This window comes from Truncatella angustata, assembly GCF_020726525.1.
Source record: "Truncatella angustata strain MPI-SDFR-AT-0073 chromosome Unknown BKA67scaffold_2, whole genome shotgun sequence".
In the NCBI taxonomy this organism is placed as follows: domain Eukaryota; kingdom Fungi; phylum Ascomycota; class Sordariomycetes; order Amphisphaeriales; family Sporocadaceae; genus Truncatella; species Truncatella angustata.
The window spans coordinates 703,568-719,585 of record NW_025763382.1 but is presented as its reverse complement, the minus strand read 5'-3'; the positions used below and the strand labels follow the sequence as shown (position 1 = coordinate 719,585).

Here is a 16,018-nt window from a genome sequence, read left to right as displayed (position 1 = left end):
TCGAAAACGACATCATGATATTCTCGCGAAGTAACAGAGTAGCTGATAATGCGGCACTTCGTAACTTTATAAGCTGCGTATGAAGTCTTATCTACATGAATGTAGTGAAAAGTATGGCGATTCATGAGTTTCTTGTGTCCATAATTGAACTTATTCCATGTTCTGCTGCTTGTGAAACCAATACGCATGATCATTTCAACAGAACAAACTTCTCATGAAAAGTATGTGAACCCGTACACTGGAAGATGTATACCACAGGATCAGCTCTCTCCACGACAGACTAATTCCCTGTGACATGATGCTCGTGCTACAAGTTGGACTGTTACTTAGCGACTAATACCATACATTTGGCATTATAAGTGCCGCGGCGATTAGGGTAATGACCGGTGGTTCTTTGCCATATGCTCGCCTTCAATCGCCGCAAATGTTTTACCTGCTGGCTTTCAATATCTTCTCAGGCTGTCAGGATGCCTACTGGTTCGTATTGCAGATCTCAGTCGCCCATAATGTGGAATCGTTCATGGGCCGCCATGGCAAATGAGGGTACCGCACATCCACACTCTGAGCATTTCAGCAAACCATCATCATCATCTTCTTCCTCCCACTCGGCAATCTCTTCATCGATATTCACCGAAAGTGATGTGTTTTTCTCTTCACCAGCTATGGCCTCGTGTTTGACTGCAGGTAGAACGCCTTCTGGACTGATAGGCGGCGATTTTGCATACACCGTAAACTCCCTGAATCTTGCATCCTGAGTCTTGAACATGGACGAGATATCTCGCCCGCCACCATTGCCTTCTTCGTTCCCAGTAAGGACCATATTGGTGACGCAGACATTGATCAGGGCCAGATTCCACCCTTGTCGCTCATGGTGGAGCCGTCTGAACAAAGGTACTATAGCTTCATTGACAAGCCGCTCTACAATTACCTCTTTGCTTTCTTTGAGACTCAAGACGAAGTTGGGAAGAGGCTGACTTCTTGAGTTGCGACTAAAGGACTGCTGGTTCTCTATGTTTGGTCTCATCTTGGCGCGTGTAGCGAGGCGCAAAGTCTTTGGATATGCAAGCCATCTCCGAGCATTGGGCTCGTCAACGGTGGAATCATCGTCGAGTAGGTCGACATGCATCCTCCGTACGAGTGAAGCTGTAAGTGTTCGGAGTTCTCGCATAAGCTCTGACGGCGCATTGAGGGGGTTCGACATGTATGTGTCCTCAATGCTGATCTGCGTTGGGACGTCACTAGCTTCCTTGACTTCGGTGTCGTCCACGCCATGAAGCAAATTCCATATTTTTGTGCCTATACCTTTCTCAGAGCCCGGTCGTGTTATTGCCCTCTCGAGTAGTTCTGGCGACATATCAGGATGTGCAAGTACTTCATCAGCAGTAATTTTAGCAGATTGCTCTTCATCGTGAGAAGTGGCCTTTTTGCTGCGAGAAAGCACATGGTTTTCCACCAAATACGATATCTTGCAACCGATACCAGGAATTTTTCTTATTTGGTGCGCACCCACGAAGTCCTGTACATCTTCAACTCTCAGGCTAATCAAAGTTGTCTGGTTCTTAGGCTTGTTCTTCGTTCCAGCCAGTTTGGCTAAAACTTTGTTGATAGACACACCACATGTTGAAGTGTAACCAAAGTCTTCTTCTAGCTTGTGGCGCAAATACCCGGCAAGATGTGAGGCCAAAATCAAACGAACGTAGAGTAAATTTTGGATGCTATCATCTGAACACTTATACTCGTGGGGATAGGTGCATCCAAAGAACGAGGTCGCGTCAAAAGCGAAGCCTTTCTCGGGATCCTCGCGATTCAGCTGGAAGTATGATTCGGCCAAAGCATTTGGATTGAGTACTCCTTGATTGTATGAAATCATGTCAGAGACATCTAGGAAGACCTCGTCAAGGCCCAAGCGCTCCACTCTTTTGTTCCAAGAATGCGCTCGTAGGAAAGACCATAGCCTTTTCGATGCATCTCGGAACCGAGTCAGGTCCTCACCGTTCATCAAGATTAGGTCAGGGCAGATCTTCTGGGCCTCGGAGATCAGCATCAGCTTCTTGACGCCTTTGGCCCTGGCAACATAATTGCAAGTTGCAAGGATGCTCTTTTGCTTGATTCCGAGTGGTAGAGACTTCAGTGAAGGATGCTCGTTCTCGAAGACACTTGCGTAGAAGCAATCATAATCCTACCTAATAGTTCAGCCCCACAAGCCATGAGGAGGAATTTCCTCTTTGAGTGTTGGCCCTTACGAAATGCAATATTATGCGATCCTTCCGCTCGGAGATCCTCGGATCCTTTGGTCTTACGGGAGCCGGCAGCATGGTTGTTACTGTTGACCGTTTCTTTCATGAGATCTCGCATAACGAAGACCAGGTGCATATGACTGCGACAATGCTCTTATCAGTCATTTGCACGGCGAATCGATTGTTGAGTCGCGTGTTTACTGAAGTTGACCGCGCTTGACTTTGTTCGGTGGTTGTTCCAGGCAACATTTTAGGAGTCGAATCAATCGTTGGGCAGTGCACGAGCGCCGACTATGCCTGCTAGAATAAAGTGGACTACTCTGTCGCTAGGCGCCAACGCGCCTGTTTTGCCAGCTTCACCACAAGCCTTCCTACATGTACATAACGCCTCTACCAGTCTGCTGGGCTCGTATCCCTGGTCACGAGTCAAGTGCTAGTAGTCATTCCTGAATGGAGTCATGTCCCTTGCTTTCCATGATTGCCACGTCTACACGGAATCCTTCAGTTCTACTCGGGAAACTGCGCAGCATTCCCTGGCCCGACAGTCAGCCAGACACCTTTACTCTTATCAGCCGTCTAAATTAAAATATTTAATCTAACAGTTTGCCTTTGTATTTGTGTTTCGAATATAACTATAGCATGTCTGATTGCGTTTCGGTGGGTTCGATTTACATATGTATGGGATAAAGTCAGCTTTTCAAAGTTGACGTACTTTGCGACTACCAGCAATACGAAGTATATACACCGTAAACGCTGCCAGCAATGACATTTCACATGATGCAGGGCAGTCTTTGCCCTTGTAATCTTCTCGCATGCCTGCGCTTCCCTTGTAAGGCAATGAACATCTACATAGTACAGTAAATAAATTGTCGTTATGGGTCAACCAGGATAAGAAATGGGGCGAATGTGGCTGTTCAACCTGATCACGAAGCCGCTAGTCGCTGATCTAATCGGACAGTGTACAGAACATATGTCGCCGCCGCCTGATCGAATAGCTGTATGATCATGAATTATATTACAATTCTTTGAATCATTGTAGCTGTCTTGTTGACCGCTCACGCCCAAACCCTAGGATCGAGGGAAAGGCTCCCCGCAATTCGCAAGTTGGTGATGGCTGCTAATGGCTCAAATTAGACGCCGTGGAAGCATGACCACATGCGCCAGCCGACTTCGTCATGCTCTCTGATTGGCTTTCTTACACAATGGTTGTGGGTTAAGGGATGTGCACAAGCGCCGGCTAGCACATCCCTGCTTCTATTCTCTTTTTATAGCCAACCAGCGTGTACTCTTCTCACGAACAGTTGCATTAGTCTCAATAATCATTTGTTGCCCAGCTCCTTCAAACTTGTCCCTTCCCCCTCCCTTTGCTTCTTCCACCTATCTCCTCGCGGTTGGATGTTCTTCGCACTGCATTAGTTTGAAAGTCTTTCGCTTGACAGCACTGTTTGATATTATATTAGAGTAGCCGCCGTTTGTTTCCCCCCATTCATTGTATCCAGTCTCGACTTCCTCCAGGTGCTTTGATCCCGGCCGGCTGGGAAACTGCTGAAAGTATCCTCGTCCTGCCTGTGGCACGGTTTTCAGTTGCCCATCGACGCACAACCAGCCTATGCTTGAGTCTAGGCCGGATCATCCGACTCAGCTACAATTATACGTGTCTGTGACTCTGTGACTTGAGTGCTAGCAGCAATGTCGAGCTCAAACGCTTCCAAGAGACCGAGGTTGTCTCTTCAAATTCAAACAGGAACCGCACCTCGGGCTAGGACAAGGAGCACATTGAGACCAGACACTGATCCGAAGTCTCCGACTGCCTTCAACACCCTTTCCAATGTCTATGTCACGGCTATTGAGAGGTCAACACCGGCACAATCGACGCCACTGACGGCTATCAACCTTTTTCAAACCCTCAAGCTTCAAACCAACCCTGAAGTTCTCAAGGACCAACAAAGAACACATACACCCTATACTGCATTATATCCTGATACACCTCTGTCTGCTAATCCGAGATCACCTATGCAAATGGAGATCCAATACCCGAGCACCATGACCGCAACGCCGCCGTTATCAGCTGGACCAGTGGAACCTTCGAGCGCAAGAGTGTTCTCCTTTGTTACCAATGAGATGCCGAGTCAAGTGGTGCCAGCATCTCCGGTACAAAGCCGCAGAAGAATGCCCGCGGGACCGGCTCCAAAGCCGCCTTACACTCACCCACGCTCCCTCCATAGTATTCTGAGAAACTCGCCACTACCGCCTTCCAGTGCGATGTCTCCGGTCTCTCCGAGGAGGCAATCCTTGCGGCTACAGGAGAAAGCGGCCCGGCGTGTGGGATATGAGAGTCCTCTCACCCAGACTATCATCAATGAGAGATACACCAAATCTCATGTGGACTTACTTGCTGAGGAAGTCACTCCCAATTCGGCCACGCCGGCCGTTGAAGACTCTGAGATGGCACTGGACCTTACCATGGCGTATACTGGCGATGAAACACGTGATGGTGGACAGACTCCAGGGCCGTTTGAAGAAATGAGAAGGCGTATGGCCGGCCTGGCATCTGAGACTCCGATCTCATCCCCACGTCCCGGTGGCATCAGAAAGAAGAGAAAGGAGAAGAAACGCAAGTGGGTCTGGACCATTGGCCAAGAGGAAAATGAAGACGAGAGTGGTGCATTGGCGGCGTTTCGAGCTACAGCAGAAGCATCAACACCACGCATCGCCATACCTTTCAAGGCCACTACACCCGAACCCCTGACAGCACTTCACGTCAGTGTCGAGCCGACGGAACCTCATGCAGACACACAGATGGATGTCGAGATGTCAGATACAAGCAGTATGTTTTCCAGCAGTCGAGCAACCACACCTTTCAGTGTCGATTTGGACATGAAGACTCCTACCGCCTCCGCAGCCTATGCAGCAGTTGCCAAAGCAGGAAGGTTGGGATCTATGGATCTAATTAATCCAGACACCGGAAGCAGAAGAGACACTCCCATTCCGCCAGACTTGGTTATGAATAACTGAACAGATTGTTTTCACGCACATAAATTGGAACTTTGGTCGATTTTCTTTTGTCGACATTCATGCAAGAGATTGGGCATTCATTGTGTGACTTACATGCATACCGCAAGGCAAAAGGAGCATTGGCGTCGGCGTCTTGGGTTATACCATTTCGTTTATACGAACTGTACTATTAATTAGTTAAGGTTTTGATGATGATGATGACAATGAAACGAACAAAATTTAACCGCACTTCTCTAGAACTGGTTGTTTTTAATGAGGCTTACTTTTTGCTTGCTGAAGCAGAGTTTGTGTGGCCGAATCATGCGCAGGAATGCGACAAATAAAAGCCCAAATCTTCGAAAATTGCTCTCGTCTTCTAAGGACGCTAAGGACAAAGTAACTAACTGGCCTATTGGACTTGTCAAGCGTGCTGTGAGAAAACTGTTAATGCATTTTACACCTACATGCACGATCGTTGTTGAACTCAAAGAGATCGATGAGCGGTAGCGTTGCGTTGAGCCCCAACCACTATGTATGACGCAAATATAAACGATCCTGGTTGTAGATCCGAGGGTGATCTTGGCAAGCTTGGTTACAGGCCCAGGAGCCAACCCAAAAGCGACGCTGATGAACATGTTTGCACAGGGATATCTTTCAGCTGAACTGCAATTCCCCACTCTCTATTTATCTGCGCAAACTCGATCGATGAACTTAGCGCACGAGTTTGTGACACAAAGGTGATTATTTACCTTTCATATCTTGATAATTGTGCTTTGTGCGCATGCAGCGACAGCTTGTTGAATCTCAACCAGTTTACTGCTGTAGTGGGCGGTTACAGAAACCGGTTTTTGCTTCCCCCTGCGTCAGACACTTCAAGCCCAGCGGAGCTATAGCAAGACATCTTGTGGGAGGCCGGGTCGTGGGGAAACAGCTCCACTGCTTACAGGCCACTGGGAGCCTGGGCAAGCCTCGACCCTTCCAATGTTCAACTGACAGCTGGAGCTTGTCTACATTCAACCAGACATTGAATCTATGTTCGGAACATTATGTTTGGAGTGAGCACGAAAAGACGAGAATATATACAAGGATTTAGATGGGATCTGCCAGGGTTCAAAGGTTAGATGTGCGGCCATACAGGGGATGAAAAAAGCAATACTATTAAGCTTCCAAGGATTAGTTACATACCAACTTGCGCTATAGCTCTAATCATGTATCCCAACCCACTTGTCAAGCTAACGCAGTGATTCTTTCACTCGATACACCTACGTCATACATGCAGCTGGAAGAGAGGACGGGAACGTGTTTGGCCGCATTCAATGATGCAACAGCCGTCCGATTTGTACTACGGCATAGCATCAATCAACCTTAGTTCGCTTTGATTTCTTAACGACCTGGCTTTTTAGGGGGGGTTTTCAAACGATTCTCCTTTGTTCACCATCGTCGTAACCTGCCGACGGAGAGGCATAGTCACTTATATCACATTAGGAGTTACTAGACAATACCGTGTGAACGACGTAGCAGGCCATCGCTTTTGAAGCTTCATTTCAAGCAGGGCTACGCAGTTCAAGAGGTCCCCAGCATCTCCAAACTTACTGTAAGAATGCTGCAAACTGCTCATTGCGATCAATTGCGACATTAGGGCTGACAGATTCCAGTCGTAATTACTAGTCTCGCCTATATCGACCGAAGACTGTTCTCAAGCCTTCTTGCCTAACATCGAATACAATGTCCGCCGAGCAGGAGCACCACGCTCCGGGCGGCCATTATTCAGGTCGTAACCGGATCCCGAATATCCACGAATTCGTCGCAAGTCTCGATCGAGACAAGAAAAACAGAGATGCGCAGATTGATACCACGCAAAAACCCAATGGCTCAAATGTTCTACCGCACCAGGCAGAAAAGCGCCGGAGAGGCAAAGTAGTCACTGACCCAGTCACGGGCAACGAAGTCGAGATTGCAGATGCCGACCTCGATTTCGAAGAGGCTGTAGAGAATCCCAAACTCTCTGTGCCCAATGCCAATCTTGGCAAGGAAACGCCTGTGAAAACCGAAGCGACACAGTCCGGAGAGGAGTACAGATACAACCAAGATGTGACAGCACCGCCAGACCCAGTTACCAATGGTTCCACATCAGATGTCCCCATTCGTGGTGAGAAGACCAACATTTTGTTCCACCCTACTCCGTCTGTCAGCTATGAGCCCATGTTCGATATCATTGAGCAGAGAACTACCATCTTGTGTGCTGGTATATTTTTCGCTATTGTGCTTGTCGGAAAGCTTTTTGGCGGTAGACTGCTCGGCTTGATTCCTCTCGCCATCTGTGTAGCTTCTGGAGTTTTCCTGTGGATGAAAGATCTCCTCCGCCAAGGAAGAGATATCGAATGGTCTAGTGAACAGAAGCGTGGTGAAACTGCCACTGCCAACCTGATCCCCGAATCTGTCGAATGGATGAACACACTACTTGGAATCGTCTGGGGTCTTGTGAATCCGGAGATGTTTGCTGCTGTTGCCGACACCCTGGAAGATGTCATGCAGGCCTCGGTACCCGGCATTATTGAGAATGTGAAGGTGGCCGACATCTCCCAGGGCAACAACCCGATTCGTATTCTCAGCATGCGAGCTCTTCCGGACGATCACATGAAAGACATGAAAGATGAGATGCACAATGAAAACGAGAAAATCAAGGATCCCCAGGAATTGGCAGCCGATGAGGAGGGTGGTGATTACTACAACCTGGAGGTGTCTTTCGCATATCACGCTAAGCCGAGCACCGGAGGGGTCTCTGGCAAAGCCGCAAATATGGGCATGCAGCTGATCTTCTACCTTGGTGTCAAGGGGTTTTTTGGTGTCCCTCTCCCTATTTGTAAGTGCTTGGTGGAAATGAAAAATGAGGTTTCAGCTAACGATTGCAGGGGTCGAACTTATTGGCTTGGTTGGTACCGTTCGGATTCGATTACAAATGTCACCACAACCTCCTTTCCTGAAGGCTGTCACATTCACTCTTATGGGTGTGCCAAAGGTCCAGGCCGGATGTACTCCTATGATTGAGCGTGGCGTCAACATCCTGAATCTGCCCGTAATCTCAAACTTCGTCAACTGGGCTATCAAGGCAGCAGCAGGCATGTACGTGGCGCCCAAGAGCATGACATTGGATTTGGGCAAGATGCTCCAAGGCGATGACATCCAGAAGGAGACAGAAGCCCTTGGCATCATCTTCATCCGCATTCACAAAGCTGTTGGTCTTTCCAAGCAAGATCGCCGTGGCTCCGAAGGCGGCGGCAGTGATCCTTACATCACTGTCAGCTTCTCGAAATTTGGCAAGCCCATGTATTGTACCCGTGTTATTCAAGACGACCTCAACCCTGTCTTTGAGGAAACCTGTGCGCTTATGGTAACCGCTGATCTCATCAAAGCTGACGAGCAATTGTCAATGGAATTGTGGGACAGTGATCGGTCCAGCGCTGATGACGTCGTCGGCAAGGTCGAGTTGTCTATGCAGAAACTCATTCAGCACCCCGGAAAGATGTATCAACAGGTTTCCAAGCTCAGAGGTGTCAAGGCTGACAGTGAGATGCCCGGTGAGCTTCACTGGGAGGTTGGCTTCTTTGGCAAGACGCAGTTCCGTGCTGCTTTACGGACCGATGGTAAAGACCTCACTCTGCCTCCAGAGCTTCGAAATAAGAAGGAACTGCAAGACGACAAGGGTGCCATTGACAACTCCGAGGAGGATGCTGTCACCCATACTCCACCGGATCCTCTTTGGCCATCTGGTATTCTCTCTGTTGTCGTACACCAGATCGTTAACCTCGAGCTTGAGAACATGAAGGGCAGCGACGGTGGTAAGCGCAAAGGTGGAAAAGAGTACGAGCCAGCTCGTCCAGAAGCCGGCGAAATCAAGGAGGAGGCCAGCAAGAGATTGCCCAGTGCCTATTGCACTATCCTCCTGAACGATGAGCTAGTCTACAAGACGAGGACCAAGGTCGTCTCTTCGAAGCCAATCTACAATGCCGGTACAGAGCGGTTTGTAAGAGACTGGAAATCGGCTATCGTGACTGTCAGTGTTCGCGATTCGAGAAACAGGCAGCATGACCCCATCATCGGTGTTGTGCCTCTGAAGCTCTCAGACATACTCCAAACCTCAAGTCAGGTACGTTTTGCAATTATCTCTGGAAACACTGTTCGCACTAACAACCTGCCTTAGGCTACAAGATGGTACCCGTTGGACGGCGGCGTTGGCTTCGGCCGTATCCGTATTTCTCTTCTGTTTAGATCTGTCGAACTCAAACTACCTCCTCAGCAACTCGGCTGGGATGTGGGGACATTCGAATTCACGTCCGATACGATCACCACTTCTTATGTTGATAAGAGCAAGCTTAAGTTGAAGATGCGTACGGGAGGAAGTTCTGGAGTGGTCAAGCGCGATCAATGCACAGCCGAAGATGGGCAGCTCGTATGGAACATTAGAGGAGGAGAGGAGAAACATGCAGCCACTCCACGCTTGCCAGTGCGCTACCGCTACAGGTCGCCAATATTTTTCGAGTTTCACGCCAGCGGTAAGCGTCATGCTGACTGCTTTGCGGCTCTCTGGTTGTTGGAGCTCATTGACAACGAGGAGAAGGACTTCGATCTCCCTGTCTGGCGCTGTGACAACGACCAGCGCCTCTCGCAGAACTATATCACGGAGCAGAACTATCGCAGCATTCCCGATCTCAATTTGGAAGAGGTTGGTCGACTCCGATTCCGCGGTCGTTTTAAGGCAGGTACGGACCGTGACCACCTGCGATTCGTCGCTGATAACGATTCCCGGGAAACAATTGAGACTTGGGAGGCATGCTTTGCTGAGGGTGTGCGTGAGGAAGTCGTGTCTAAAGAAGTTCCTCCTGTCATCCAGCAATTGCACGACCAATCCTTGACTCAGGGTCGGGACGTCTTGGCTACCGCCAGCGAGGAGGACAAAAAGAAGTGGCTCGCCAAGGACGGTACCGACTGGACTGGTGCGTTCGGTCAAGACCCCGCCGAGATTCTTAGCAGACGTAACACTGGCCAAAACGATGACGATGATGAGGAGGACATTTACGAGTCGGATGATGACACAGCCGAGAGCGCCAGCCAGCCGAACTCGCCCAACGTGCTTCGTCACCCAGGTACTGATCTCGGTATCGTGGATGGTAGCAACGCGCCAGCAAACGAAGGTCGCCGCTCCGCAAACAATGGTCGCCACAGTGTTGACAGCTCGTATCCTCTTGCGAGTGTTGACACAAGCGACACCGGCATGTCGCAGGCAACAAATGGCACCGTCAACTCCCAGAGCAGCCATAGTAGTAAGAATCCGATCAAGCAGTACAAGGACTACAAGTCGCGCAGTCGTGATCTGCACCGCCAGCACAGAGGACTGATGCAGTGGAAACCCATGCGCAACATAGCGTTTGCCAAGGATGAGGCCAAGTTCGCGGTGAGAAAGATGACCAAGATGGGTTCGTTGAGCGGACGACAGCCTGATGTCGAGACGGAGGTCTAAATGCATTGACTCGTTGGCAGGGTCTACCAGCGCGGAGTTCGAACAGGTCGGGGACAACACAATAGGTAACGAGTAATGATTACGAGTATTTGGGGCTTCATGGTTGGCTGGGAAATACTTTGTATAATATACCGTAATCGCAGAATGAGCAATGCGTTAATGTTTTAACCGAACTAAAAAAAAAAAACCCCCAAAATTTTTTACCATAACTTCTACTTGCAACCCGGTGAAGTTTCGTAATTATTGATTTAGTCCCGTTCATGGGAGTTTTCGGATGAGTAGAGTTTGTCTTATACAAGGGGTATCAAGATTTGCTATTTTACATACACTGGTTGGAACGACCTGTTCTTGTACAGGAGATATTCGCCTTCCATCTATCTCCCTTTGTTTCCCTTTTATGCCGAATAATTTCGAATTGCCCTTGGGTATACCATTCCCGTCCTACTAGAATCTCGCGTAGAGAGACTCAAAGCAAAAAAACCCTCGACCCGTATACCCACAGGCCTGGGTGGGACTCATGAGTCCAAATAATTATACATTCGGGGGTACATCGTATAATACACACACACACAAGACTCCAACACCTTCCGTGGCCATCACTCGCAACATGATTAAAAGCTCGCGCCGGCGGCTTCCTTTTCCCTCCGCCGGTGCTTGTCGAGCTTCTTCGCGCCCTTCATGCTCTTCCTCGGCCGCGACTTTTGCGAGGCGGCTGTGTTCTTGGGCTTGTTCATCAGCCATCCGTTCATGGGCCGCCGGCAGCCGACAAACTTGCCCTCGGGGCTATACACGTCTACGACGGGCCAGTTGAGCTCGCCCTCCTGTCGCCGCTGCTCGGGCAGCGGCCGCGGTTTCGATGGTTTGGGTCCGTCCGCCAAGGCGTCGAGTCGCTCCAGCGCCGTCGTTCCTGCCTGGGGTGGTTCGGACTCGACGTCGGGCCCTGAGCTCGGTCGCGATGCGTAGAGATCTCTGGTTCGTACCTGGGCGACGACCTCGACCCAGCCCACGCCCTCGATCAGGATGTCGGCCGCGAGGACCCGGTAGGGTAGACGGTCGACATTGATGCCCACGGCGTCCTTGTTTGTGATGGGTCCCGTACGCTCCCTCGTCACGTCCCATTTCAGCTCGAAGGATCCGGCGTGCTTGATCTTCTCGCCGGTGCCGGGGGCGGCGATGGTGTCGACGTTGAGGCTGCTGGTCTGTGACTGGATCTCGACCGCTTTCTCGGTCCTCGTGAGATGGGGCTCAATGGGGGTGAATGCGTAGCTCATTACGATGGGGCCCGGTACGCGCGGCGTGATGCGGATGAGACCACCGAGAAGCAGTGACTGACCCTGTTTCAGTACCATCTGCTCTGGGATCGTGCGCGCGCGCATGACTAACGAGGTTCGGTGCTCGTCCTTGACGTATTTCTCCAGGCCAGTCCGCTCTAGACCGGGCAAGTCGATGAGCTCTCCTCTGCCGTTTCCAAACGGTACGCGGATTGGCGATGCAGTGGTTCCAGGCAGATCGGAAACAAGCGGCATGTCAGGGTACTGAGTCTCCGGGGGCGCTGGTGGTAGTAGAGAGAGTTCATTTGTACCGTCTGCTTCCAGCTTCGCGATCACGCCGTCGTCATCGTCGTCGATCTTCAAAGCGGCATTGCCAGACCTTGGCTTCTTAGTGTCCTCCTTGGCGTACATGTCAACCGTGATCTGATGACCTGATGGGTCCCAATCCATTCGTCCTTTGGGGAAGACAGCCTCGAAGAGCTGACTCTTTCCGACATTAACTTTTCCGACCATCCAGCCGGCCCCTCCGCGTTTCCAGATATCCTCCTTCAACTCCTTTGTCCACCAGCTTCGCTTGGCGCTCACACACCTGATGTTTCCCAGTCGAAGATCTGCACCTGCCCGGCCGAGAGCATCGCGCAGAACCTCCCTGAAGTAAGGAACCAGTCGATCGACTTGAGGCTTCGTGGGCGCTAGGAGATCTGCCCTCGTGATGATGAAACTCATTTCCGTCTTCTGGCCGTGAAAGAACCTGCCCGCCGTTGACCGTCGGTTTTTGGACCGCAGTGGCATAAGATGTAAGAGCGAGTGGATTTTGGGCAGTAGAGACATGGGGAAGTCGGCAGCGTCGAGAACATGATACACATGGTTGTACTTGTAGGGAGACTCCTCAAGCGTTTCCTTGATGGAGTCGATAGTTGGGTGGTATATAGAGACGCCAGTTTGGTGGTGCATCAGATTGTGGCATCTATCACACAAGGGTACCTTGAGCGGCATCTCTCGCCTTGGCGGTTCCGGCTCAGGGGGTGTCAAGGTCGGGGCAATGTCGTCTACATCGACGCCCAGTCTTTCCAAATCTGCCGGGTCGACAGAGCTGATGGTCCTCTGGAAGACAGCCTCTTCTTGGCGCTCTGCATCTTGGCGCCTTCGCGATTGAGGTTGTTCCAGGCCAACATACCTGCTGACAACCTTTCTTCCTAGGTCATAGTATCCCGGGTGCTCAGGATGAGCGGTTTGAGACAAAGCGCCACATCCCGTACACTGCGCGGGGAGTTTCCTCACTGGCTTGAAGTCACGAGCTTCGTGGCCAGAAGATGTTGTGGCTGCTGAGGCCTCTGCCTGCACGTGCAAGCCGCGAACCGGGGCCCTCCATAGCAACCGTCCAGAAGGTACATGGCCACCAGCTACTGTAGGCCTCGAGTGAGACGGCGCAATAGCTGGACATAAGAACACAGGCAGCTCCAGAGATGAGGACCTCTCAGTTGTGCGGAGGGCGGTGCTCAGCCATTTCTTGGAAAAGCTGCGATGCATCTTGGATACATAGCCAGGAGTTCAAAAATAAAAACAAAATTTCTTGGTCGTACATGAGGCACTACTGCTGGGTGTGGGAGCTCCCCTAAAGATTCTAGAAATTCTCGAGCTAGCGGGCGCGATAAGGCGGGGGGACAGGCCACGAGGCGCGTGCTATGCAGCAACTAACTAAACCTTAGCAAGGCTGGGCGACCCCCGATAAGGAATAATCTTCGGACCGCTTCAACTCCGGCCCTCGAAATTTATCGGTCGCAGTCCCAGCTCAGCCGCGACGGCATCAGCTACAGCTACCGCTACCCCTGGCGCAATTGACCCGACAGCATTGTATCTTGACGTTTGAAGCGAGCAGCAGAGCTCGCGCCCCCCCGACAGTCAAGATGGTGAACCCAGGCAAGCGCATGAACATATTGAAGGCCGTAAGTACATGAGTCGCCCCCAAGCCTCCGTGCTGTGCTGCCAATGCTAACTCGCTTCGCAGAAGGTAAATGCTTCGCCCCGACGGCACACGAGCCCTCCTCTAACCGACATGGCAGCTGCTGGACTTGCGGCATGGCCCTGGTGCAGCGATATTACCCCCCGAGATCACGCGGATACACATGAACTTTGCGATGCGATGGAATGAGGGACACTTTGGACCGAGGTAGGCCTGCACGCGTGGCGAGTCTCGGCGGGCTTGGTAGACTGACCTCTCGCAGGAAATTCTGGAAATCATGCCTTCCTCGCTTAAAGTTTTGGAATCCCGCGATTCCCATGTTAATAAACCGTCACACCGACCAGTCCGCATCTGCGACAATGTCCATCTACTTCCGACAGAGCGAAGCCGAAGCCGCTGTGCTGAAACCCAACCCGTTACCACTCGCACAGCAGCCCCATTCGAGCACGACAAACGAGACACCGGCCCCCGCCCCGGAAGAGGGAGAGAGAGTAGTCACCATTGAGATGAAGAACCAGCACTCAGATGCCATCCTGGCCGAGTTCCTACACAAAACAGGCGCCACCTTGATACACCCTACGGCAGAAGAGAGATCGGAGATGGTGCAGATCGAGGAGCTCCGGGAGAAGGGTGCTGTAGACCGTGCCATCATGAAGAAGTGGCTCGACACCAAGAGGGCCGAGGAGAGGATGCTGTCGAGAGCCAAGGAGGAGGCAGAGGCCATCAGGTTGGCCAACCAATAGTCGGATTCTTCGATCGTGGGAAACCAAGACACTTGAAGCTCGTTACGAGCCATGTACCACTGCATAATGCCTACGCGCATTGTAGATATAGGCGCAGCTGCGCAGAACCTGTTGTATAATTGAAACAAATGATACAAATGATACAAATGATACAAATGATACAAATGATACAAATGATACAAATGATACAAATGATACAAATGATACAAATGATACAAATGATACAAATGATACAAATGATACAAATGATACAAATGATACAAATGATACAAATGATACAAATGATACAAATGATACAAATGATACAAATGATACAAATGATACAAATGATACAAATGATACAAATGATACAAATGATACAAATGGTGCGAACGTTGCCAACCTCTGATCGTGTACAGTGTGTTGTGACATGGTTTGACGGTGAATCGATATGAACATTGGCAGAGGTAGTCAGATCTGCCAACCACTTTCTGACTACCAACTACTGCAGTGATTCGGACAAGCAGGGGCATTCAACACGGGACAGATTTGCTATAAAGTAGTGGCTGGCACTTGGACTCCTCTCAACAATCCTGCCGGATTTTTCTCGCCATACACTACAACATGGAATCGTTTCCCATATTCTACGCAGCCGTCCTGAGCTTATTCCTCATTCCAGGTCGGGCTCCAGGACCGATAGAAGCCTGGGCTGTTTCTGGTCTCCAGGCGTCTTATATCTACGATGACAATAGATGTGCCAGGTAAAAAAAAATACTATTTTCCTGCCAGAGTCCAACTTTGAGATGACCTGACAGGCATCCAGCATCGATTTCACCCTAGTCGTCCCTAATGGCCGGCCGTTAACACGCTGCTCCATATCTATTCCTCAACTCGCCGCTTTCATGCTTCCCAACATCACTGACACACCATGCGATGAAGCTGGCCGGTTCGCACTCGACTTGACTCTTTATCCACCCTTCCCCGGTGCCGTATCGGGCGCCAACTTTGACTCTGTATAACGAAGATCTGTACGGAAGCCATTTCTTACATATTCAAGACTTTGTCGTGTAGCCTATAAGCTCGGATATTGACCTACAGCATTTCGATTTCAAGTACACAGGGACGACTAAATTCGTGGTGGATATGTATAAAATATAGGATAACCATTAATATGGCACATAGTCTAGGAATACAACGGCGGTATAATGATAAACCCAATCACGTTTGCTTAGCATTATGTTAGCTTTATGTGTAACTAACAAGTCATCATAACGGCTTCGTTCCCACTATGCTCGTTACTTCGTTTACGCCGG

At 50.3% G+C, this 16,018-nt stretch overlaps 5 protein-coding genes across 5 annotated transcripts; 3 read left to right on the top strand and 2 right to left on the bottom strand.

The window, feature by feature from the left end:
• Positions 1-13: 13 nt before the first annotated feature.
• On the bottom strand, positions 14-2,484 carry BKA67DRAFT_551845 (uncharacterized protein). The gene is made up of 2 exons (XM_046101787.1): positions 2,244-2,484; positions 14-2,179 (listed from the first exon to the last, which is right to left on the bottom strand). The coding sequence occupies exons 1-2, from the start codon at positions 2,313-2,315 to the stop codon at positions 494-496; spliced, it is 1,758 nt and encodes a 585-aa protein (XP_045960646.1). The 5' UTR covers positions 2,316-2,484; the 3' UTR covers positions 14-493.
• A 1,306-nt stretch (positions 2,485-3,790) lies between these two features.
• On the top strand, positions 3,791-5,491 carry BKA67DRAFT_154832 (uncharacterized protein). Its single transcript, XM_046095133.1, has one exon. The coding sequence runs from the start codon at positions 3,927-3,929 to the stop codon at positions 5,250-5,252; it is 1,326 nt and encodes a 441-aa protein (XP_045960645.1). The 5' UTR covers positions 3,791-3,926; the 3' UTR covers positions 5,253-5,491.
• A 1,465-nt stretch (positions 5,492-6,956) lies between these two features.
• On the top strand, positions 6,957-10,749 carry BKA67DRAFT_654749 (uncharacterized protein; the record flags this gene model as incomplete). The annotated part of the gene is made up of 3 exons (XM_046106609.1): positions 6,957-8,094; positions 8,144-9,378; positions 9,433-10,749. The coding sequence occupies 3 exons, from the start codon at positions 6,957-6,959 to the stop codon at positions 10,747-10,749; spliced, it is 3,690 nt and encodes a 1,229-aa protein (XP_045960644.1).
• Positions 10,750-11,016: 267 nt separating this feature from the next.
• BKA67DRAFT_551838 (uncharacterized protein) lies at positions 11,017-13,603 on the bottom strand. Its single transcript, XM_046101786.1, has one exon. The coding sequence runs from the start codon at positions 13,548-13,550 to the stop codon at positions 11,361-11,363; it is 2,190 nt and encodes a 729-aa protein (XP_045960643.1). The 5' UTR covers positions 13,551-13,603; the 3' UTR covers positions 11,017-11,360.
• A 167-nt stretch (positions 13,604-13,770) lies between these two features.
• BKA67DRAFT_551836 (CI-B8 domain-containing protein) lies at positions 13,771-14,891 on the top strand. The gene is made up of 3 exons (XM_046101785.1): positions 13,771-13,966; positions 14,084-14,190; positions 14,246-14,891. The coding sequence occupies exons 1-3, from the start codon at positions 13,928-13,930 to the stop codon at positions 14,724-14,726; spliced, it is 627 nt and encodes a 208-aa protein (XP_045960642.1). The 5' UTR covers positions 13,771-13,927; the 3' UTR covers positions 14,727-14,891.
• Positions 14,892-16,018: the final 1,127 nt, after the last annotated feature.